Source organism: Grampus griseus (genome assembly GCF_964374135.1).
Source record: "Grampus griseus genome assembly, chromosome: 8".
NCBI classification, from domain to species: domain Eukaryota; kingdom Metazoa; phylum Chordata; class Mammalia; order Artiodactyla; family Delphinidae; genus Grampus; species Grampus griseus.
In genome coordinates this window covers 97,792,742-97,816,829 of record NC_139002.1, presented here as the reverse complement: position 1 = coordinate 97,816,829, position 24,088 = coordinate 97,792,742, and the positions used below count along the sequence as shown (strand labels likewise).

Sequence of the window (24,088 nt, the reverse complement as noted above, 5' to 3'; positions counted from 1 at the left end):
GACACGGGTTCGAGGCCTGGTCCGGGAAGATCCCACATGCCGCGGAGCAACTGAGCCCGTGCGCCACAACTACTGAAGCCCGCACTCTAGAGCCCGCGAGCCAGAACTACTGAGCCCGCACGCCTAGAGCCCATGCCCTGCAACAAGAGAAGCCACCGCAGTGAGAAGCCCGTGCACTGCAATGAAGAGTAGCCCCCACTCGCCACAACTAAAGAAAGCCCATGTGCAGCAGCAAAGACCCAACACAGCCAAAATAAATAAATAAAATTTTTAAAAAATGTTCTCTCTTAAAAAACAAAGAAAGAAATTTTTTAATGAAAAGAAAAATAACAAAACAAAAAAATATTCTCCCTAGATCTGCTTTGGATTTTGTAGGTTTAAATTAAAATACTGTGCATTCTGGATGATCTTCCTCCAAATTATTAGAAAATTTGTTAGAACGCCTTGGTCAAGAGTAACACATTGATTTTTTTTCATGCAGTTTTGGTGGATATATTTGTTAAGGCTCTTTGCATAAGAGTGGTGGAAACCAACTCCAGCCAGCTTAAGCAAAAATAATTTTTTACAGGGATTCCACAAGTTTCTTCTGGAATCCAAGGGTAGGAATGCAGTTGAATTTCTCCCTCAGTACATATCCAACCAAACATCAGTTCACTTCTCTTTACTGCACATCCTTCCCCCAACCCCAACCCTCCCCCAGCTACCATCATCTCACTATTGAAACAGCCTCATAATTGGTCTCTTGGCTTCTCTTGTTCCATGATGCCCCCTTCCAATCCATTTTCCACACAGCAGTGTTCTTTTTTATGTGCAAATCTGATTGTGTCCCTTTTCTAGTTAAAAATCTATGAATGACATCAGACCCAAAAGCCATAAAATATAACACTGATAATTTTTACAGCAAAAATTTTAATTTCTGTATAGAAAAAATACCATTAGTAAAGGAAAATAATTGGAAAAAAATTTTGTGACAAATATGTCAAAGGGTTAATTTCCTTAACATAACAACTCTTACAAATCAATATGTAAAAGATGACCAAATAGAATAATGAACAAAGGACATAAGCAAGGAGTTCATAGAAAAGAAAACACAGTCAACAAGCTTTATGAAAAGTTGCTCAATTTCACCTCTAATTAAAGATACAAATCAATATGTCAAGGTACCATTTTTAAATTATGAAATTTGGGCAAAAATTTTTTTTCGGTCAGGAGGTGGGAGAACACTCTCCCACACTGCTGTTAGGAATGTGAATAGATAAGATTTTTTAGAAAGGCAGTTTGGCAATAGGTGGAAAATGTAAAATGGTACTTAACCTTTGATGTAGCAATTCCATTTTCATTTTCAAATATGTATCTTATATTTTTGCTCATCCCAGTGCCCAGAAGGCTTTTCCATTCTGTGTCCCAGAGCTCCTTGCAGGGAATAGAAAGGCAAGGGTTGAGCAAAGGAGACTGTTAAGATGGAATGGCTCAGGAGCCAGCCGACCACCCCCCTTCAGCTTCCTCCTGCCCCATTTGCTGACACTTGAAATAACATTGATAAGAAACAATTGCCAGTCTTAATATAATAAAAAAGTGTCAAATGCAAAGACAGCTGCTAGAGGTGACACAACAATGTAGATGAATTTTAGTTAGAGTATAACTGATAACCTGACACTTCTTTCCCCCGTTTTGATCATTGGAGTGAGGAAGATATTTTTCTTTATCTTTGTAGCAAAGCATTTATTATGTTGTTATTGTTGTTTTTTTAAACCAGAAAAGTACAAAGGAGGTAAAAAGGGAATGAGTTATAATGTGCTTGTTTCAAAAAAAAAAAAAAAAAAGAGAAGAGAAGGAAAGGAAGGAACAAACGAACGGAGGAAAGAAACCAAAAAAGAAAGAAAAGGAAATATATGTATAAGGTTAGAAAATTCAAATGGTAGGAGAAAAACACAAAAGGAAATTAAGAGCTCTCCCTGCCTCACCCTTAATATAGCCACTATTGTAATCATTCTTTTCAGGAAAAAGAAGATATATCCTCAAGTGTCTATATATCTTTTCTTCTTAATTGCTCATAGGGATCCTATACATAATCTTTGATTTTTTTTTGTTTAAAAATAGAGCCTTTTCATATGAGCACAAGAAGCATCTACCTCATTCTTTTTAGAGCACCTACAGTATTCCATCTCATTAACATGTCATAATTATTTTAACTTCCCTTTTGTTGGATGCTTTGGTTGTTTGCACATTTTTATTATTTGAACGTTACTGCAGTGAGCATCTTCGTATATGTATCTTGACGAGCTTTTGTTAAGAAAATCTATAAAGTAATTTCTAGCAATGGGATTGCCGAATCAAGGGTTTGGGTGTTTTAGATCTTACTAGACATTGCCAAATTGCTTTCCAGAAAGTTTGCACCAATTTGCCTTTTTGTCAGCAAGTTATGAGAGTACGTGTTTACTTACACCTTTGCCAGGGTGAGTGTGAAAACACATAAATGTTTTTCCTGTCTGTTAGGTAAAAAACCGTTATCTCCTTGTCATTTTGATTTACATTTCTCTATGAGTGAGACTGAGCAGCTTTACCATCTTTTCAAATGTTTGTTGCCTTTTCCCCCTGCATTAAACAGTGGGGGAAATATTTTAGACACAGAAATGCAGGGGCCCAAAGTGGGGGCGGGGGATGGAAAGGTATAGGGGACACGGGCAGGAAAAAGAAAGATCCATCGGACCAACCATACCTCTTCCTTCCCCTTTCTAGGGCCTACCAGTCTATCTTCAACTGTGCACAGACAGATAGAAGCTGTGAGCAGAGGTATTTCATGTCCTTCCAGACCAGAAAACGGAAACTCCTGTAAGGAAATGTCTCTCCGTCCTGCTCTCCCCACCAGAGCTGGGAGTTACCACCCTAGGGGCCTTCAGCCTTTCCTTCCTCTTTCCCTTTCTTTTCATTCTTCCTCTCATTTCCTTTTTTTCCCCCTTTGTCCTTGAACGCCCTTGTTTTCCTCCCTTTTTTCCCATTCTTTATTTCCCAAGAACTCTTCTCTCTCTTCTGCCCCTGCTCACTCCTCTGCCCCTATCCACCTCCCTGTTTTGTAAGTCTCTCTGTCCTTTGAATGGTTATATTATGAACTTGAAATGTAATTTGTAGATTGTTTCACTGTAGTTAATAAAGTTTTATGTCCTTTTTTTCTAAAACGCTAGTGGTTGAATTGAAAGTTTTCTTTTTTGCCTCTCTCTAGACAAAAATAATAACACACGTTAAGTAACTTTTATTTGTAACCCACTGTTGAAATGTCTTTGACCCATTAACATTGATTTAAAAAAAAAAAAAAAGTATCTTCTAACTTACTCTAAAGCTTTACATTTAAATGTTTAACAGACTAAGGCAGAACTTTAACTTAACGTTTTATAGTTTTGATGCTGTCATCCCGTACTAAATCTCTTTGAAGGAGAAACATGTCATAGGATTGCGTATCTGTGCTAATATATTAATACAGTGCTTAAACTTACATATTTGTTACAGTTGAGCAGTAAAGTTCCCAAGGAAGAAGAGGAAACTGTTCACTCATTCCCTTTCCCTTTGGCAGATTCCCTTATGCTGAGTTCACCACTTCTTAAGAGCAGACAGCTTCTTCATGATGACCTTGGTGAAGTAAACTCACGTCTTCGAGAACCCCGAGATCTCTTTGCTTTTTTCTCCAGCAGTGGGCCACTGCAGGCTCCAAGATGGCCAATAGAATGTGAAGTCATCAAGGAGAACATTCATCATATTGGTAATGTGACTTACGTGTCATGGTCTTGCCGTTCTGACAGACTATATTACAGTTTTAAGTTCTACATACCAAAGTACAAGACGGGACAGATTCACCATCTGTTAGCTCACCCTTAACATGTTTAAGCTCTGGGAAACTGGTATACACTCACCAAAGTCAAAAGTTACACTAATGTATAAACTAGAATGCTTCTGAGTTTATTGGAATGGGAGGATACCTTTCTAGAGGCCAAAATATATCAATACTTAAATCTGTTTTCTAGATTATTCCCATTTCAGTATGTTTGGTTGAGTTTTATAAAAGTTCTATTTTTACCAGCTTTGGTAAAATTGATGAACACCATGTATATAATACCAGAATGTAGTTTTTACTGTTTTTTCCCCCACGGTTTTATTGAGATATAATTGACATAAAACATCGTATTAGTTTAAGGTGTACAATATATATCGCAGAATGACTTTCACAGTAAGTCTGGTTAACATCCATCAACTCACATGGTTACGTTTTTTTCTTGTGATGAGAACTTTTAAGATTTACCCTCATAGCGACAGAAGAGTTTCCAACTAACTCTATCAACCAAATTTTTAAAAAATTTTTATTGGAATATGGTTGATTTACAATGTTGTGTTAGTTTCAGGTGTACAGCAAAGTGAATCAGTTATACATATACATATATCCACTCTTTTATTTTTAGATTCTTTTCCCATATAGGCCATTACAGAGTATTGAGTAGAGTTCCCCGTGCTATACAGCAGGTCCTTATTAGTTACCTATTTTATGTATAATATGTGTGTATTATGTGTGTATATGTCAGTCCAAATCTCCCAATTTGTCCCTTCCCCCACTTATCCTCTGGTAACCATAAGTTTGTTTTCTACATCCGTGACTCTACTTCTGTTCTGTAAATAAGTTCATTTGTACCCCTTTTTTTTTATTCCACATATAAGCGGTATCATACGATATTTGTCTTTCTGTGTCTGACTTCATTCAATATGGTGGTCCATCCATGTTGCTGCAAATGGCATTATTTTTATGGCTGAGTAATATTCTTTTTTATGGCTGAGTAATATTCCATTGTATATATATACCACATCTTCTTTATCCATTCCTCTGTTGATGGACTTTAGGTTGCTTCCATGTCCTGGCTATTGTAAATAGTGCTGCAGTGAACATTGGGGTGCATGTATCATTTCAAATTAAGGTTTTCTCCAGATGTATGCCCAGGAGTGAGATTGCTGGGTCATATGGTAGTTCTATTGTTAATTTATAAGGAGCCTCCATACTGTTCTCCATAGTGGCTGCACCAACTGACATTCCCAGCAACAATGTAGGAGGGTTCCCTGTTCTCCACACCCTCTCTATATTGTTTGTAGACTTTTTGATGATGGCCATTCTGACTGGTGTGAGGTGATACCTCACTGTAGTTTTGATTTGCATTTCTCTAATCATTAATGATATTGAGCATTCTTTCATGTGTTTGTTGGCAGTCTGTATATCTTCTTTGGAGAAATGTCTATTTAGGTCTTCTGCCCATTTTTGGATGGGGTTGTTTGTTTTTTTGTTATTGAGCTGCATGAGCTGCTTGTAAATTTTGGAAATTAATCCTTTGTCAGTTGCTTCATTTGCAAATATTTTCTCCCATTCTGAGGGTTGTCTTTTGGTCTTGTTTATGGTTTCCTTTGCTGTGCAAAAGCTTTGAAGTTTCATTAGGTCCCATTTGTTTATTTTTGTTTTTATTTCCATTTCTCTGGGAGGTGGGTAAAAAGGATCTTGCTGTGATTTATGTCATAGAGTGTTCTGCCTGTGTTTTCCTCTAAGAGTTTGATAGTTTCTGGCCCTACATTTAGGTCTTCAATCCATTTTGAGCTTATTTTTGTGTATGGTGTTAGGGAGTGATCTAATCTCATACTTTTACATGTACCTGTCCAATTTTCCCAGCACCACTTACTGAAGAGGCTGTCCTTTCTCCACTGTACATTCCTGCCTCCTTTATCAAAGATAAGGTGACCATATGTGCGTGGGTTTATCTCTGGGCTTTCTATCCTGTTCCATTGATCTATCTTTCTGTTTTTGTGCCAGTACCATACTGTCTTGATTACTGTAGCTTTGTAGTATAGTCTGAAGCCAGGGAGCCTGATTCCTCCAGCTCCGTTTTTCGTTCTCAAGATTGCTTTGGCTCTTCGGGGTCTTTTGTGTTTCCATACAGATTGTGAAATTTTTTGTTCTAGTTCTGTGAAAAATGCCATTGGTAGTTTGATAGGGAGTGTATTGAATCTGTGGATTGTTTTGGGTAGTAGAGTCATTTTCACAATCTTGGATTCTTCCATTCCAAGAACATGGTATATCTTTCCATCTGTTTGTATCATCTTTAAGTTCTTTCATCAGTGCCTTATCATTTTCCTCATACAGATCTTTTGTCTCCTTAGGTAGGATTCTTCCTAGGTATTTTATTCTTCTCGTTGCAGTGGTAAATGGGAGTGTTTCCTGAATTTCTCTTTCAGATTTTTCATCATTAGTGTACAGGAATGCAAGAGATTTCTGTGCGTTAATTTTGTATCCTAGTACTTTACCAAATTCATTGATTAGCTCTAGTAGTTTTCTGGTAGCATCTTTAGGATTCTGTATGTATAATATCATATCATCTGCAAACAGTGTCAACTTTACTTCTTTTCCAATTTGGATTCCTTTTATTTCTTTTTCTTCTGTGATTGCTGTGGCTAAAACTTCCAAAACTGTGTTGAATAATAGTAGTGAGAGTGGACAACCTTGTCTTGTTCCTGATCTTAAAGGAAATGGTTTCAGTTTTTCACCATTGAGAATGATATTGGCTGTGGGTATGTCATATATGGCCTTTATTATGTTGAGATAAGTTCCCTTTATGCCTACTTTCTGGAGGATTTTTATCATAAATGTGTGTTGAATTTTGTCAAAAGCTTCTTCTGCATCTATTGAGATGATCATATGGTTTTTCTTCTTCAATTTGTTAATATGGTTTATCACATTGATTGATTTGCGTATATTGAAGAATCCTTACATTCCTGGGATATACCCCACTTGATTATCATATATGATCCTTTTAATGTGCTGTTGGATTCTGTTTGCTAGTACTTCATTGAGGATTTTTGCATCTACGTTCATCAGTGATATTGGCCTGTAGTTTTCTTTCTTCATGACGTCTTTGTCTGGTTTTGCTATCAGGGTGATGGTGGCCTCGTAGAATGAGTTTGGGAGTGTTCCTCCCTCTGCTATATTTTGGAAGAGTTTAGGAAGGATAGGTGTTAACTCTTCTCTAAATGTTTGATAGAATTTGCCTGTGAAGCCATCTGGTCCTGGGCTTTTGTTTGTTGGAAGATTTTTAATCACAGTCTCAATTTCAGTGCTTGTGATTGGTCTGTTTATATTTTCTATTTCTTCCTGGTTCAGTCTCAGAAGGTTGTGCTTTTCTAAGAATTTGTCCATTTCTTCCAGGTTGTCCATTTTATTGGCATATAGTTGCTTGTAGTAATCTCTCATGATCCTTTGTATTTCTGTTGTGTCAGTTGTTACTTCTCCTTTTTCATTTCTAATTCTATTGATTTGACCCTTCACCCGTTTTTTCTTGATGAGTCTGGCTAATGGTTTATCAATTTTGTTTATGTTCTCAAAGAACCAGCTTTTAGTTTTATTGATCTTTGCTATCGTTTCCTTCATTTCTTTTTCATTTATTTCTGATCTGAACTTTATGATTTCTTTCCTTCTGCTAACTTTGGGGGTTTTTTGTTCTTCTTTCTCTAATTTCTTTAGGTGTAAGGTTAGGTTGTTTATTTGAGATGTTTCTTGTTTCTTGAGGTAGGATTGTATTGCTATAAACTTCCCTCTTAGAACTGCTTTTGCTGCATCCCATAGATATTGGGTGGTCGTGTTTTCATTGTCATTTGTTTCTAGGTATTTTTTTATTTCCTCTTTGATTTCTTCAGTGATCTCTTGGTTATTAAGTAGTGTATTGTTTAGCCTCCATGTGTTTATATGTTTTACAGATTTTTTTCCTGTAATTGATATCGAGTCTCATAGCATTGTGGTTGGAAAAGATACTTGATACGATTTCAGTTTTTTTGTTGTTTTTTTTTTGCAGTACGCGGGCCTCTCACAGTTGTGGCCTCTCCCATCACGGAGCACATGCTCCGGACGCACAGGCTCAGCGGCCATGGCTCACGGGCCCAGCCGCTCCACGGCACGTGGGATCTTCCCAGAGCGGGGCACGAGCCCGTGTCCCCTGCATCAGCAGGTGGACTCTCAACCACTGTGCCACAAGGGAAGCCCACGATTTCAGTTTTCTTAAATTTACGTAGGCTTGATTTGTGACCCAAGATGTGATGTAGCTTGGAGAGTGTTCCGTGACCACTTGAGAAGAAAGTGTATTCTGTTATTTTTGGATGGAATGTCCTATAAATGTCAGTTAAGTCCATCTTGTTTAATGTATCATTTAAAGCTTGTGTTTCCTTATTTATTTTCATTTTGGATGATCTGTCCATTGGTGAAAGTGGGGTGTTAAAGTGCCCTACTATTATTGTGTTACTGTCGATTTCCCCTTTTATGCTGTTAGCATTTGCTTTATGTATTGAGGTGCTCCTATGTTGGGTGCATAAATATTTACAATTGTTGTATCTTATTCTTGGATTGATCCTTTGATCGTTATGTAGTGTCTTTCTTTGTCTCTTGGAATAGTCTTTATTTTAAAGTCTATTTTGTCTGATATGAGAATTGCTACTTACTCCAGCTTTCTTTTGATTTCCTTTTGCATGGAATATCTTTTTCCATCCCCTCGCTTTCAGTCTGTATGTGTCCCTAGGTCTGAAGTGGGTCTCTTGTAGACAGCATATATACGGGTCTTGTTTTTGTATCCATTCAGCCAGTCTGTGTTTTTGGTGGGAGCATTTAATCCATTTACATTTAAGGTAATTATCAATATGTATGTTCCTATTACTATTTTCTTAATTGTTTTGGGTTTGCTATTGTAGGTCTTTTCCTTGTCTTGTGTTTCCTGCCTAGAGAAGTTCCTTTAGCATTTGTTGTAAAGCTGGTTTGGTGGTGCTGAATTCTCTTAGCTTTTGCTTGACTGTAACGGTTTTAATTTCTCTGTCAAATATGAATGAGATCCTTGCTGGGTAGAGTAATCTTGGTTGTTGGTTTTTCCCTTTCATCAGTTTAAATATGTCCTGCCACTTCCTTCTGGCTTGCAGAGTTTCTGCTGAAAGATCAGCTGTTAACCTTATGGGGATTCCCTTGTATGTTATTTGTTGTTTTTCCCTTGCTGCTTTTAATATTTTTTCTTTGTATTTAATTTTTGATAGTTTGATTAATATGTGTCTTGGGGCTTCCCTGGTGGCGCAGTGGTTGAGAGTCCGCCTGCCGATGCAGGGGACGCGGGTTCGTGCCCCGGTCTGGGAGGATCCCATGTGCCGTGGAACGGCTGGGCCCGTGAGCCATGGCCGCTGGGCCTGCGCGTCCGGAGCCTGTGCTCTGCAGCGGGAGAGGCCACAGCAGTGAGAGGCCCTCGTACCGCAAAAAAAAAAAAAAAAAATGTGTCTTGGCGTGTTTCTCCTTGGATTTATCCTGTATGGGACACTCTATGCTTCCTGGACTTGATTGACTATTTCCTTTCCCATATTAGGGAAGTTTTCAACTATAACTCTTCAAATATTTTCTCAGTTCCTTTCTTTTTCTCTTCTTCTTCTGGGACCCCTATCATTCAAATGTTGGTGCATTTAATGTTGTCCCAGAGGTCTCTAAGAGTGTCCTCAATTCTTTTCATTCTTTTTTCTTTATTCTGCTCTACGGTAGTTATTTCCACTATTTTATCTTCCAGGTCACTTATCCGTTCTTCTGCCTCAGTTATTTTGCTATTGATTCCTTCTAGAGAATTTTAATTTCATTTATTGTGTTGTTCATCCTTGTGTGTTTGCTCTTTAGTTCTTCTAGGTCCTTGTTAAACGTTTCTTGTATTTTCTCCATGGTATTTCCAAGATTTTGGATCATCTTTACTATCATTACTCTGAATTCTTTTTCAGGTAGACTGCCTATTTCCTCTTCATTTGTTTGGTCTGGTGGGTTTTTACCTTGCTTCTTCATCTGCTGTGTGTTTTTCTGCCTTCTCATTTTGCTTAACTTACTGTGTTTGGGGTCTCCTTTTCGCAGGCTGCAGGTTCGTAGTTCCCGTTGTTTTTGGTGTCTGTCCCCAGTGGCTAAGGTTGGTTCAGTGGGCTGTGTAGGCTTCCTGGTAGAGGGGACTGGTGCCTGTGTTCTGATGGATGAGGCTGGGTCTTGTCTTTCTAGTGGGCAGGACTGCGTCCGGTGGTGTGTTTTGAGGTGTCTGTGACCTTATTATGATTTTAGGCAGCCTCTTTGGTAATGGGTGGGGTTGTGTTCCTGTCTTGCTAGTTGTTTGGCATAGGGTGTCCAGCGCTGTAGCTTGCTGGTTATTGAGTGGAGCTGGATCTTAGCATTGAGATGGAGATCTCTGGGAGAGTTTTCGCCGTTTCATATTACATGGAGCTGGGAGGTCTCTGGTGGACCAATGTCCTGAAGTTGGCTCTCCCACCTCAGGGGCACAGGCCTGACACCCGGCCAGAGCACCAAGACCCTCTCAGTCACACGGCTTTTGGGAAGTCTGAGGTCTTCTGCCAGCCTTCACTAGGAGTTCTCTAGGAGCTGTTCCACATGTAGATATATTTCTTATGTATTTGTGGGGAGGAGGGTGATCTCCACGTCTTATTCCTCTGCCATCTTGAAGGTCTCCCCCCTAAGGTACTTTTCAAAACATAAACCACTCCTTTGAGGAAAGAAGTTGGTTTTCATTGACCCAGTAGGTAATTTTCTTTGTTCACTTGCTTAATTTATTCTAATCACTCTCAGACACAGTGACCCACTACAGTGAAAGTCAGGAAACCTGGTTCCATCTGCCACTTGCTGATCATGAGTCACTGGGGAAAGTGCTAGACCTCTCTGAGCTGAATATTTATTTTCCCTCGAAACTCTGGAACTCCACACTCCAGAGGCCCTCCTTTCGATGTGCTGCCTCTCCCCTTCTGCGCAGGTCCTAAGAAGAAAAAATTTTAAAAAAATTTTATTGAAGTTTAATTGACTTATAAGGTCATGTTTCAAATGTATAGCCCAGTGATTCAGTTATATATATATATAATCTTTTTCAGATTCTCAGAAACGTTTACTTTTTTTTTTTTTTTTTTTTGTGGTACGCGGGCCTCTCACTGTTGTGGCCTCTCCCGTTGTGGAGCACAGGCTCCGGACGCGCAGGCTCAGCGGCCATGGCTCACGGGCTCAGCCACTCCGCGGCATGTGGGATCTTCCCGGACCGGGGCACGAACCCGTGTCCCCTGCATCGGCAGGCGGACTCCCAACCACTGCGCCACCAGGGAAGCCCAGCCCTACTATTTTTTAATCATATTTTGAGTTGATTGAGTTGATTGATTGAGTTGATCTTTGAGTTTTTGATGCAAGTACAATCTTTAGCCTTCATTTTATGAAGGATTTTCAGAAGTGGGGACTTTTATGATTGCTGGAACACTCATGTCTCTGCTTAAGACTGCTGATAAACAACTGGGTGTTTCTTATTTTCTCACTTTCCTCTTATAATATTCATTCATTGTATATTCATTAAGCATCTACCATATGCTAAGTATAGTGCTTGGTGTTAGAGATATAGTGATGAGCAAATGGAGACACTCAGAGCTCACAGACTAGTGAGGAAGTTAAAGATAGAACCAGGCAATTGCATAGCACTTGGTCCCTCTGGGAACACTTAACCCCAACCTGGAAGTTCAGTGAGGGTTTCCAAGAGAAGTTGACACAGAAGCTGAAATCTGAAGGATGAGTTAGAAGTGATCCAATTGAAAGGATCAGAGCAAAGTATTCCAGTTAGAGGAAACAGAAAAAGAACAAGACATGTTTGGGTAACCATGAAGCCTTCAACATGAAAGAAAAGAGATGAAGCTGAAGATACAAGGATTGGCTCAGAGTCTTAACTGGGGACAGAACTGCCCTTAGGGTGTTTGGAAATTGTTGGGGGGCACATTTTGAGTTGGCACAATAGCTGAGAAGTCTTAAGGTCATCTGTTCCTACCCTGTAGAAGTGGGGTTTTTTGGGTTTTTTGTTTGTTTGTTTCGCTGCATTGGGGCTTCATTGCTGTGTGTGGGCTTTCTCTAGTTGTGGTGAGCGGGGGGCTATTCTTTGTTGTGGTGTGCAGGCTTCTCATTGCAGTGACTTCTCTTGTTGCGGAGCACAGGCTCTAGGTACGCGGGCTCAGTAGTTGTGGCTTATAGGCTCTGGAGTGCAGGCTCAGTAGTTGTGACACACAGGCTTAGTTGCTCCACAGCATGTGGGCTCTTCCTGGACCAGGGCTCATACCTGTGTCCCCTGCATTGGCAGGCAGATTCTTAACCACTGCGCCACCAGGGAAGCCCCCATTTTTCAATTGGATTGTTTTTTTGCTGTTAAGTTGTATGAGTTCTTTATATATTTTGGATGTTAGCCCCTTATCAGATATATGATTTGCAAATATTTTCTCTCATTCAGAAAGTTGCCTTTTGGGAATTTCCTGGTGGTGCAGTGGTTAGGACTCTGCACTTTCACTGCCAGGGCCTGGGTTCGATGCCTAGTTGGGGAACTAGGATCCTGCATGCCATGTGGTATGGCCAAATTAAAAGAATAAAGGGTTGCCTTTTCATTTTGCTGATGGTTTATTTTGCTGTGCAGAAGCTTTTTAGTTTGATTTAGTTCCACTTTTTTACACTTTTGTTGCTTTTGCTTTTGTAGTCAGATTCAAAAACTCATCACCAAGACCTGTGTCAAGGAGCTTACTGCCTGTGTTTTCTTCTAGAAGTATTATGGTTTCAGGTCTTACATTCAAGTCATTAATTCATTTTGAATTAATTTTTGTGTGTGGTATAAGATAGTGGCCCAGTTTTATTCTTTTGCATATGGCTGTCCAGTTTTCCCAACACCATTTATTGGCGAGACTGTCCTTTCCCCATTGTATGTTCTTGCCTTCTTTGTCATAAATTAATTGACCACAGATGCATGGGTTTATTTCTGGGTTCTCTATTCTTTATTTTATTTTATTTTATTTTTGCCGTGCCACATGGCATGCGGGATCTTAGTTCCCTGACCAGAGATCAAACCAGTTCCTCCTGCAGTGGAAGCACAGAATCCTAACCACTGGACCACCAGGGAATTCCCTGGGCTCTCTGTTCTGTCCCCTTGATCTATGTATCTTTTTATGCAGATATCATATTGCTTTAATAACTATAGCTTTGTAATAGAGTTTGAAATCAGGGAGCATGGTGACTCTAACTTTGTTCTTCTTTGTCAAGGTTGCTTTGGCTATTGGGGATCTTTAATGGTTCCATATAAAATTTGGGATTGTTTGCTTTACTTTTGTGAAAAATGCCACTGGAATTTTGATAGAGACTGCATTGAATCTGTAAATTGATTTAGGTAGTGTGGACATTTTAATAATATTGGTTCTTCCAACCTTGAGCACAGAGTATCTTTCCATTTATTTGTGTCTTCTTCAATATCATTCATTAATGTCTTATAGTTCTTGTTTAAATTTATTCCTAGGTATTTTACTCTTTTTGATGCAATGGTAAATGGGAATGTTTTCTTAATTTCTCTCTGAGAGTTCATTATTAGTGTATAGAAATGCACCGATTTTTGTGTATTGATTTTGTATTTTGCAACTTTACTGAATTTGTTATTAGGTCCAACAGTTTTTTGATAGAGTCTTTAGGGTTTTCTGTATATAATATATGTCAGTGGCAGTTTTAGTTCTTCCTTTCCAATTTGAATACCTTTTATTTCTTTTTCTTGCCTAATTGCTCTGGCTAGGACTTCCAGTACTATGTTGAATAAAGTGGTGGGAGTAGGCATCCTTGTCGTGTTCCTGATCTTAGAGGAAAAGCTTTCAGCTTTTCACCGTTGAGTATGGTGTTAGCTGTGGGCTTGACATATGTGGCTTTTATTATGTTGAGGTAGTCCCTCTATACCCATTTTGTTGAGAGTTTTTGTCATAAATGGATGTTGAATTTTGTCAGATGCTTTTTCTTCATGTATGGAAATAATCATATGATTTTTATCCTTCCTTTTGTTAATGTGATATATCACATTGACTGATTTGCAAATGTTGAACCATCCTTGCATCCCTGGAGTAAATCCCACTGATCATGGTGTGTGATTCTTTTTTTTTTTTTTTTTTTTTTTTGCGGTACGCGGGCCTCTCACTGCTGTGGCCTCTCCCGTTGTGGAGCACAGGCTCCGGACGTGCAGGCCCAGCGGCCATGGCTCACGGGCCCAGCCTCTCCGCGGCATGTGGGATCCTCCCGGACCGGGGCACGAACCTGCGTCCCCTGCATCGGCAGGCGGACTCCCAACCACTGCGCCACCAGGGAAGCCCTGTGATTCTTTTGATGTACTGTTGAATTTAAGTTGTGTCTTTATATATGCCCTTGGCTTTCATCACTGGCTACTGTACTTAAAATGATATTGAGAAGTCACCCAAGTGTCATATGAGAAATCTTTCAGAATTGAGTGTTAATGAAAAAACCTTGTTTCTTCTGAAGAAACTGATATACTTATTCCTCTATATTAATAAAAAATATGTAGCTGAGCATATTTTCCTGACCGGGAGCTCAGGGACAAATTTTGAAGAGTTGATGAAACGACTATATTGACCTTTCTGCCTTATTTTTAGGTCTTCTATTTAAAGTTTATACTTCTGGGGCTTCTCTGGCGGTCCAGTGGTTAAGACTTCACCTTCCAATGCTGGGGGTGTGGATTCGATCCCTGGTCGGAGAGCTAATATCCCACATGCCTAGTGGCAAAAAAAAACATAAAACAGAAGCAATATTGTAACAAATTCAATAAAGACTTTTAAAATGGTCCACATCAACAAAATCTAAAAAAATAAAGTTGATACTTCTGTTGTATATGCTTTTTGTTAAAAATTTCTCCATAGTCTTTATAGAAAGAAGCAAGACATAATTAATTAACAAACACACTGGAAACTTAGGGTGGGAATTTGGTTTGATTCCACCCTACTAGCCATTTGAATAATCATTATTATGATTTCATGTCAGTCTCATAAAGTGCCTTTTGTATTATTTCTTTTTTTTTTTTGTATTATTTCTTATTTTGTACTTTTTAATGTCTTCTTTCAGAATGGGTTCCACCTCAACCAGAATATTTCTATCAACCTACAGGAAATGAAAAGGCACCAAAAATTGTAGGAGAAGAAAAAGGCACAGTTGTCTATCAGTTAGATTCAGGTATTGTCATCACACTGAACAGTGAGTGATTAATCATGACCAAATTACAATAAATATATTTTCTATAATAAAAGTGATTTTCAAAAAGTCATATTTTAGTGATGAAGAAACTGTCTTTTCCAGACCAACCTGAGTGGGAGCCCTGAAATTCATGACCAATCAGTTTTAAATTTTCAATCGTTTTTTTAAAATGTTATTATGTTTTCTTAATAGTTCTGAGTCCTTTTTATAGCTTCTTCCTTGTTATTCCCCTTCCTGAAAATCAAATGTTGGATCTTTGGGTAATTTGCTCTTCTTTTCTCCACCTCCTGAACCATAGTGAGTATTTTGTAGTATGTGCATATGACTGTCATTTACTCTGTGGTTTCCTGCATTAATTTGCAGGCATCCTAGCGGTAGAATTTCTGTCTTTTATAAAAATGTTCAGGACACTGTACCCAACAACAAAATACACATTCTTTTCAAGGGCACATGGTAAATTCCCCAGGATATACCATATACTAGGTTGTAAAGCGAGTCTTAATACATTTAAAAGGATTGAAGTCGTACAAAATATATTGTCTGATCACAGCAAAATTAAATTAGAAATCAACAACAGAATGAAATCTGGGAAATCTACAAATGTTTGCAAATTGAACAACACATTTCTAAGTAACCCATGGGTTAAAGAAATCATAAGAGTTCAAAAATATTTTGAACTGAGTGAAAATAAAACAACATATCAAAATTTATGAGATGCAGCCAAAGCACTGCAAGGTAAATTTTTGGCTTTAAATGCCTGTATTTAAAAGGAAGAAAGATCTCAAATCAATTACATAAGCTTCCATCTTAATAAATTAGAAAAATAAGAGCAAACTACATCCAAAGTGAGCAGAAGGAAGAAAATAATAAAGATAAAAACAGAAATCAGGGCTTCCCTGGTGGTGCAGTGGTTGAGAGTCCGCCTGCCGATGCAGGGGACACGGGTTCGTGCCCCGGTCCGGGAGGATCCCACATGCCGCGGAGTGGCTGGGCCCGTGGGCCATGGCCGCTGAGCCTGCGCGTCTGGAGCCCGTGCTCCGCAACGGGAGAGGCCACAGCAGTGAGAGGCCCGTGTACCGCAAAAACAAAACAAAATAAAACAAAAACAGAAATCAGTGAAATAGAAAAGTAATACAGAAAATCAAACCAAAAGTTGGTCCTTTGGAAACATTAACAAAATTGACAGAACTTTAGCCAGATCAACCAAGAAAAAAGGAGAGGAGACACAAATTATAGAAATCAGGAATGCAAGGGGACACAAGCATCAACTCTACAGAAATCAAAACAATTACAAGGTAATGCTATTAATGACTTTATGTCAGCAAATTAAATAACATAGATGAACAGGAGAAATTGCTAGAAAAACATATCAAAACTGATTCAGGAAGAAATTCAGGTTATGACAAAGAAATTGAATTAGTAATTTAAAATCTTCCTGCAAAGAAATCCCTGGGCCAGATGGCTTAACAGGATTTGTTTGAATTGTACCAAACATTTAAAGATGAAATAGCACTAATGCTTCAAAACTTTGAAAACAGAGGAGGAGGAGGAAACACTTCCCAGCTCTTCTTATGAAGCCAGTATTCAAAGCCAGACAAAGACATCACAAGAAAACTATAGATTGGTGTTCCTCATGAACATAAATGCAAAAATCCTCAACCAAATACCAGCAAACCAAATTCAACAGCATATGGAAAGGATTATATACCATGACCAAGGGAGATTTGTTCCAGGAATCCAAGGGTGGTTCAACATAAGAAGATTGATGTGACACACCACATTAATACAACAAAGGGAAAAAAAACACAGTCATCTCAATCAATGCAGAAAAAGCATTTGACAAAATCAGGCCTTTCATGATAAGAACATTCTGAAAACTAGAAATAGGAGAGAATTTCCTCTGTTTAGTAAAGGGTATTTATGGAAAGGATGAATCAACTTCAAACCCACTAAAACAGCTATAACAGCAATACAGACAATAACAAGTGCTGGGGAGGATGTGAAACAGATGGTAATAGTAACCTTTAAGGCAGAAAAGATATATCATGTTAAAGAGAAGTAAGCTAATAGATAGTAATGATCAGAAAAGAAATCTATTTTATTGGAGGAGGAACATGTACCAAGTATAATTAGTAGAAATGGGATGTGTTAAGTCAGTGAAATCAGGGGAGGTTTTTACAGGAAAAAACTGTAATAGGAAGGAGGGACTGCCATGTGTTTACATTCCTACAACTAGAAAAATAAAATGAGCCAGTTTTAGCAGAGAGGACCCATCTGAGATGTGGTTACACATGCTCCGCTCCCAGTTGCCTTGATTTTGAGCTCTCGTTACTATTTTGGCAAAAGCTGGTGAGGTAGAAAAGGTGAAGCAACTCATAGTCTACCTAGCTCCACCTTATGGAATGTCTGAGGAGGAGCTTGGGAGACTTTAAACTCAGATCATAAGTCAGTAGACTTGGGTTATAAATAGTAGGGGATATACTGCTCCTGCAACCTCAAGGAATTCTTGGATATTATAAGCCTGTTTCACCTCTCGTTGACTTTGCTGTAGTCATTTTCAATAAATCAGATGACCATGAATCGCCACCGCTTCATCTGTTCTATCCAGACATATTTCTACAAAGGAGGAAACCCTGGGATTGAGAGATCATTCTCCTGATATGGCAGCTTTTGTGAATTGTCCCTATTGTCCTGTTACTACACATTTGTGGCAGCTGTCTTGATCTTCTTGTCCTTTGGATTCATCAAGGAGAGTTGAGCCCACACTGTTGGAGGAATGAAGAAACAGAAAACTGAGAAGATGGGGCTCCGGGGAGAATCTGGGAGTTTATTAGCTTAGGAGACCTAGAGCAACCACTTTCTGTAAGGATATTGAGGGGAAAATAAGAAAGAGGTTTTGTTATTGAAAAATGTTACTGTGGGCTATGAGTTGGATCATTTTTTTTGTTTTGTTTTTTTAAATTTATTTTATTTTATTTACTTTTGGCTGTGTTGGGTCTTCGTTGCTGTGCGCGGGCTTTCTCTAGTTGCGGGGAGCAGAGGCTACTCTTTGTTGCGGTGCGCAGGCTTCTCATTGCGGTGGCCTCTCCCGTTGCGGAGCACAAGCCCTAGACATGCAGGCTTCAGTCGCTGTGGCTCGCGGGCTCAGTAGATGTGGCGCATGGGCTTAGTTGCTCCACGGCATGCGGGATCCTCCCGGACCAGGGCTCGAACCCCGTATCCCCTGCATTGGCAGGTGGATTCCCAACCACTGCACCATCAGGGAAGCCCCTGGATCGTTTTTAAGTTACCTTAAAGACTAAAGAAAATATTGAAATTCCTATATTAATGACATCTGGTTGCCGATCTGTACTTTGTGGTTCCATGAAGAGATCGAATAACATGGGTCCCCAACTCTTAAATGGATTTACTTGTACTCCTGCTGCTGCTTCTGTTTTTACTTCCTCTGTGCTTTCACTCCTTTTTATGCTCGCTTTCTCCTTTGCTTTCATTTATAATCCAAATATTTATTCTCTAAATCTCCACAGTGGCAAGGTTGCGTATAGAAGCAAAAGTCATCATAATGTGAATATACTTACTAATGAACTGACTACTTATAAAATCAGACCCCATACATGTTTCTGTTTGTTTAATTCTCGTATCTATCCTGCCCGATGGTCAGCATCTTTGCTGGTATCAGTCACTTGTTGATGGTGGATATTGTTAACATCTGACAACATAATGCAAGTACAGTAAAAAATTAATTGCAAACTGAAATTATCCTGGGACTTCCCCGGTGGCATAGTAGTTAAGACTCCGTGCTCCCAATGCTGGGGGGCTGAGTTCGATCCCTGGTCAGGAAACTAGATCCCACGTGCATGCCGCAACTGAGAGTTCGCCTGCCACAACTAAGGAGCCTGCGTGCCTCAACTATGGAGCCAGTGAGCCACAACTAAGGAGGCCACAAGCTGCAACTAAGGAATCCGCCTGCCACAACTAAGACCCAGTGCAACCAAATAAATAAATATTTTTAATAGTGAAATTATCCTTACAAGAGATGCAGGATTGTATGAAGTTGATGAATGTTAAAGAATTGCTTGCACCACTGCAAAGCCATTGACAACTGAGAATCTAGAAATTTTTTATCAGTTAACAGTTAAAGAGAACATCAACAAAAGATGACAAAATAGATTCTTCTGGACACAACTGATAAGAACAGTGTGGTACAAAGAGAGTCCTTGGGAGAACTGTGGGTCCTAAAAGAGTTTTGCAAAAGTAACTGCAAAAAATCAAAGGTGTCACATGGCATTCTCACTGAATTTGTCTGAAAAATTGTAAGCCCACCAAAAAAAAAAAAAATTAACAATTGATTCTTTGTTATTCCAAGGATTAGAAAGAGGTTGTGATTATAATCTAAATTTTCCTAAATAAAATAATATAAATTGTGTAATGTTTTTTGTTTTAGCTCAATGTTAAAGAAAAAGTTTCAATCATAACCTTTTCTTTTCACTAATTACTGTGATATTTTGATTCCCCTCTTAGACACATTGCACTCGTGCCAGTTCTTCTCACGCTTCTATTTTTGTTATATTTAAATCTGGAATGATATACCAAACAATGACATGGAGTGTACTTTATTTTCTCTCTTTTTTTTCCCCCTTTATCTTCTTTTTAAATTAATAAATAGGTGCTATTTGGCTTTTTGTTTGTTCTTGTAGAATAAGACTGCAAATGTTTTCCGGTGCTCCACTTAGAATGTAATTTTTTGCCAGCATCCTTTTAAATTAGAGTTTAAATGGGTATAAGCAGTATTTGAGTTGCCAAGGGTAACCAGGTAGCAAAAGGAAGTCCTCTAAACTACTTAAAGGTCTTCAAATATATACATTTTTAAAACTTAAAAGTCTCAGCAAGGACAATTGAAAATTTAAATACTCATTGTTCTTAAGCTAGAATAGTGCTGAACACAGAGGGGTTCAATTAATATTTGCTGGATAGATGGATTCTGAGTGAAACTTGGACTGAGTATGTCTGTCTCATCTGCAGTGCCCACCGAAGATTCCTATTTCACCACTTCCAGAGTGGGAGGCAAACCAGGGATTATCAAGGAACTGGCAGTCACGTTGCAAGGACCAGAAGATGATACTCTACTGTTTGAATCAAGGTTTGAGAGTGGGAACCTGCAGAAAGCTACTAGAGTGTGAGTAACAAAGAGGAATTTCCCAAAGGGATGATGACTGAAGTGACTGAGAAGTGTCTTCAGGAATCATGTTAGCGATCAGGAGTGTTTTTGTGAAAGAGAAAAGTGATGAGAGGTGATTGTGAGGACGATGAAGAAGAATGAAATCATTGTGAGTCATACTTTTCAGAATGAAAATTTATCTAAATTATTTTTTCTACTTCTGAAAGAAATCAGTGCGCGTTTGAAATTTGCATTGTTGACCTGAAATAAACAGACTGTCAGATATTTCTCCAGCAAAGATGCGTTTATTCAGGATTGGCAGAGAACTGCAATTCAGGGTCTGCAACCACGGGGGACGCCACATGCAAGTCCCACACTACAAGAGAGGGAGAACACTTTCACTGAGAGGAGAAGGAAGTTGGGAGGGCTCCAGTAAACAAAGGGTCCGTGGCTTTTCATTGGCTGAGTCCTTTCCAGGAAGGAAAAGGAGTCTTTTTTTCTTCCTGTTGGACTCTGCTTTCATTGCAGGGCATGAGAGCTCCCTCTTCTGGTCTCCCAACTCTATTTAATTGGGTTTCTGGTTATTAATTTTTTACAGTCTCAATAAAAATACCATAAAAGTTGCAGTTCTATAATCATACCTCCTGGATGCAGCAACTGTTTATAGTTTTGTGTATATGCATTAATTTTCTCTCTCTCTATAATATGTAATATACACAAATTATATATTTTTAAAAATAGGAAAGTGGTATACATACTGTTTTACATGTTGCTTTTTTCCACTTAATAAAATTTAAATATTTTTCTATGGCCATATCACAGATATTCATATTGTCCTATTGTATGGATACTCCATACCTTATTTACCTTGTCCCCAACTGATGGGAAATTAAGATGTTTACAATATTTTGCTTAATGAATTAATACCCTTATGCATTTTTTTTTTTTTTTTGGTCGCACTGTGCAGGTTGTGGGATCTTAGCTCCCCGACCAGGGATCGAATCCATGCTCCCTGCAGTGGAAGCGCAGAGTCCTAACCACTGGACCACCAGGGAACTCCCTGCATTTATATTTTTAAGTATTTGTGGTTTTATGAGATAAACTCTAGAAATAAAATTGTTGGTTCAGGGTTTGATCACTTCAGTACCGCTAGTTTTTGCCCATTTGCCCTCCCAATGTGATTTCAGTCCCCATCAACTGTGTGTGAGAGTGCCTGGTTCGCAGCACTGGAATGTTGATGAGATGGAGGGGGAAAGGGCATCCTATTTTAATTTGTGCTTCATTAATTATGCATGTGGGTGAATATCTTTCCATGCTTTTTGGCATTTGTATTTTGTCTTCTGCAAGTTCAACAAGGTGAAAGCATTCCAGAGATGCCCCCTCATCTTCAAATAAGTGAGAATCAGATATAAAAATAGCACAGAGGGCTTACAGGTCTCCTCTACAGTGATGATGTCCAGGATGTAGCTAACAGCCAACGTGGGGCTCTGGCTTCACTACTGTTCAGTGTATTAAAGAGAAATGTGTTGAAGTGGTTAGAAACTGCTATTGGATCCTCTCAAAAGATACCAAGAAGCTCCCAGTGCTCCCAGAAGTGCTGTGCAGCAGTGTAAGTTTTGAGATTCTTCCTGTCCCACTCCGAATAAACTTTCTTTTCCCAAGTTCCTTCTAGCCTAATATGTGAGTTGGAAAACTAGGGAAATAAGAAAATAAATGTGTGATGTAGCAGGCTTTTCTGTTGTAATAAGATCTGTTTTTACCAGAGGGAAACAATGTTTGTTTTTTGAGGGGCGTGTGGAGTTATAGAGATATTCTTCTGTGTTCTCTATTACAGAAACACCTATGAGTATGAACTCACCTTGCGAACTGACCTCTACACGAATAAGCACACTCAGTGGTTTTATTTTCGAGTTCAGAACACCAGAAAAGATGTCACCTATCGCTTCACCATCGTCAACCTCCTGAAACCCAAGAGCCTTTATACTATAGGGATGAAGCCACTCATGTATTCCCAATTGGATGCCAGCACCCACAGCATTGGCTGGAGGAGAGAAGGAAATGAAATCAGGTACTATAGGAGCAACACGGATGATGGGCAGCAGCGCTTTTACTGTCTCACATGGACCATTCAGTTTCCACATGACCAGGACACTTGCTTCTTTGCACACTTCTACCCATATACGTACTCTGACTTGCAGTGCTTCCTCCTGTCAGTGGCAAACAGCCCCGTCCAATCTCAGTTCTGCAAACTCCGAACTTTATGCAGGAGCCTTGCAGGAAACATCGTCTACCTGCTCACCATCACCAACCCAGCCCGGACCCCTCAAGAGGCAGCTGCAAAGAAAGCTGTGGTCTTGACTGCCAGAGTGCACCCTGGGGAAAGTAATGGCTCTTGGATTATGAAAGGCTTTTTGGACTTCATCCTTAGCAACTCCCCAGATGCCCAGCTCCTCAGAGATATCTTTATCTTCAAAGTGGTTCCCATGTTAAATCCAGACGGAGTGATCGTGGGGAATTATCGTTGTTCATTGGCTGGAAGGGACTTGAACAGGCATTATAAAACTATTCTGGAGGAGTCTTTTCCTTGTATCTGGCACACCAGGAACATGATCAAGAGGTGAGGCCTTTATCTATTGGTCTTACTCTGAACGCTGTCAGCACTATCTGATGGCATGAGATCTCTTCTCATGGCATAGGAATCGGGTATAGCTTTGTGGACAGTCTTCAACGTTCTCTTTGCAGCCACTTGGGTTTGTTCATTTTCAAACTTTAAATCATGTCTTATCTTTGGGTTGAAACTGAACATGCGAGATTTCAGCTAGAAGCATTTCACTTATAAGTGAAATGATTGAATGGAAAAGGTCAAAAGTCAAGGAGTTCATAGGTCTTCATGATGAGACTTGTGTAACAGTAATAATAATAGTAGTACCTAACAATTAGTGAGTGCTTATGTACGACAGGCAGTATTACACATGACCCATTTAATCTTCACATTCACCCTGTGAGGTAGGCACAATCAATATCCCCATCTTGTATATGATGAGGAAATTAAGGCCCAGAAAGTTTAAGAAACTTGCTCAAAGTCATAGAGCTAGTTCTCTGGTTGCAGAGTCTGAATGCCTTATTACCATCTTATATTGCCTCTTATGAAGAATGAATAATAATGGGACTTCCCTGGTGGCTCAGTGGTTGGGAGTCCGCCTGCCAATGCAGGGGACACGGGTTCGAGCCCTGGTCCGGGAAGATCCCACATGCCATGGGGTACAACTACTGAGCCTGCGCTCTAGAGCCCGTGAGCCACAACTACTGAAGCCCATGCGCCTAGAGCCCATGCTCCACAACAAGAGAAGCCACTGCAGTGAGAAGCCTGATCACCGCAACAAAGAGCAGCCCCCACTCACCACACCTAGAAAAGCCCGCGTGCAGCAACAAAGACCCAATGCAGCCAAAAATAAATAAATAAATTTATTTTTTTTAAAAAAAGAATAATAAATCAATCTGCATTTTCCAAGCGTATATAAAAGCAGTTGAAGCCTATGATAGAATAGCACCCGCCTTAAAGGAGCTTCCATTTCGCTGGGCATGCAACTGCAGCAGATATGAATATGTGAACGCACGCACCTTCTCACCATATCTGTGTGAATGGCCTGAGAGTTGTGTTGGGTTGGTAGGCAAAATGGCTAAGAGCATATATTGGAGTCAGGCAGGTCTGGGTTTGAGACCTGGTTTTACTACTGGCTGGTTCTGTGACCATGGAAGTGATTTAACCTCTCTGTGCTTCAGCTTTCTTATCTGTAGAATGGGGATAATAATACCTGTGCTGGGTGGTTACTGTG

General features: G+C 39.4%; 1 protein-coding gene across 1 annotated transcript in view; it reads left to right on the top strand.

Moving 5' to 3' along the window:
• AGBL2 (AGBL carboxypeptidase 2) overlaps positions 1-24,088 on the top strand; it is a 41,364-nt gene that overhangs the window by 2,402 nt on the left and 14,874 nt on the right. The window contains 5 exon segments of the mRNA XM_082660700.1: positions 2,740-2,793; positions 3,569-3,754; positions 14,966-15,073; positions 20,117-20,270; positions 22,087-22,869. Of these exon segments, the coding sequence (XP_082516826.1) occupies positions 2,740-2,793; positions 3,569-3,754; positions 14,966-15,073; positions 20,117-20,270; positions 22,087-22,869 (1,285 nt within the window).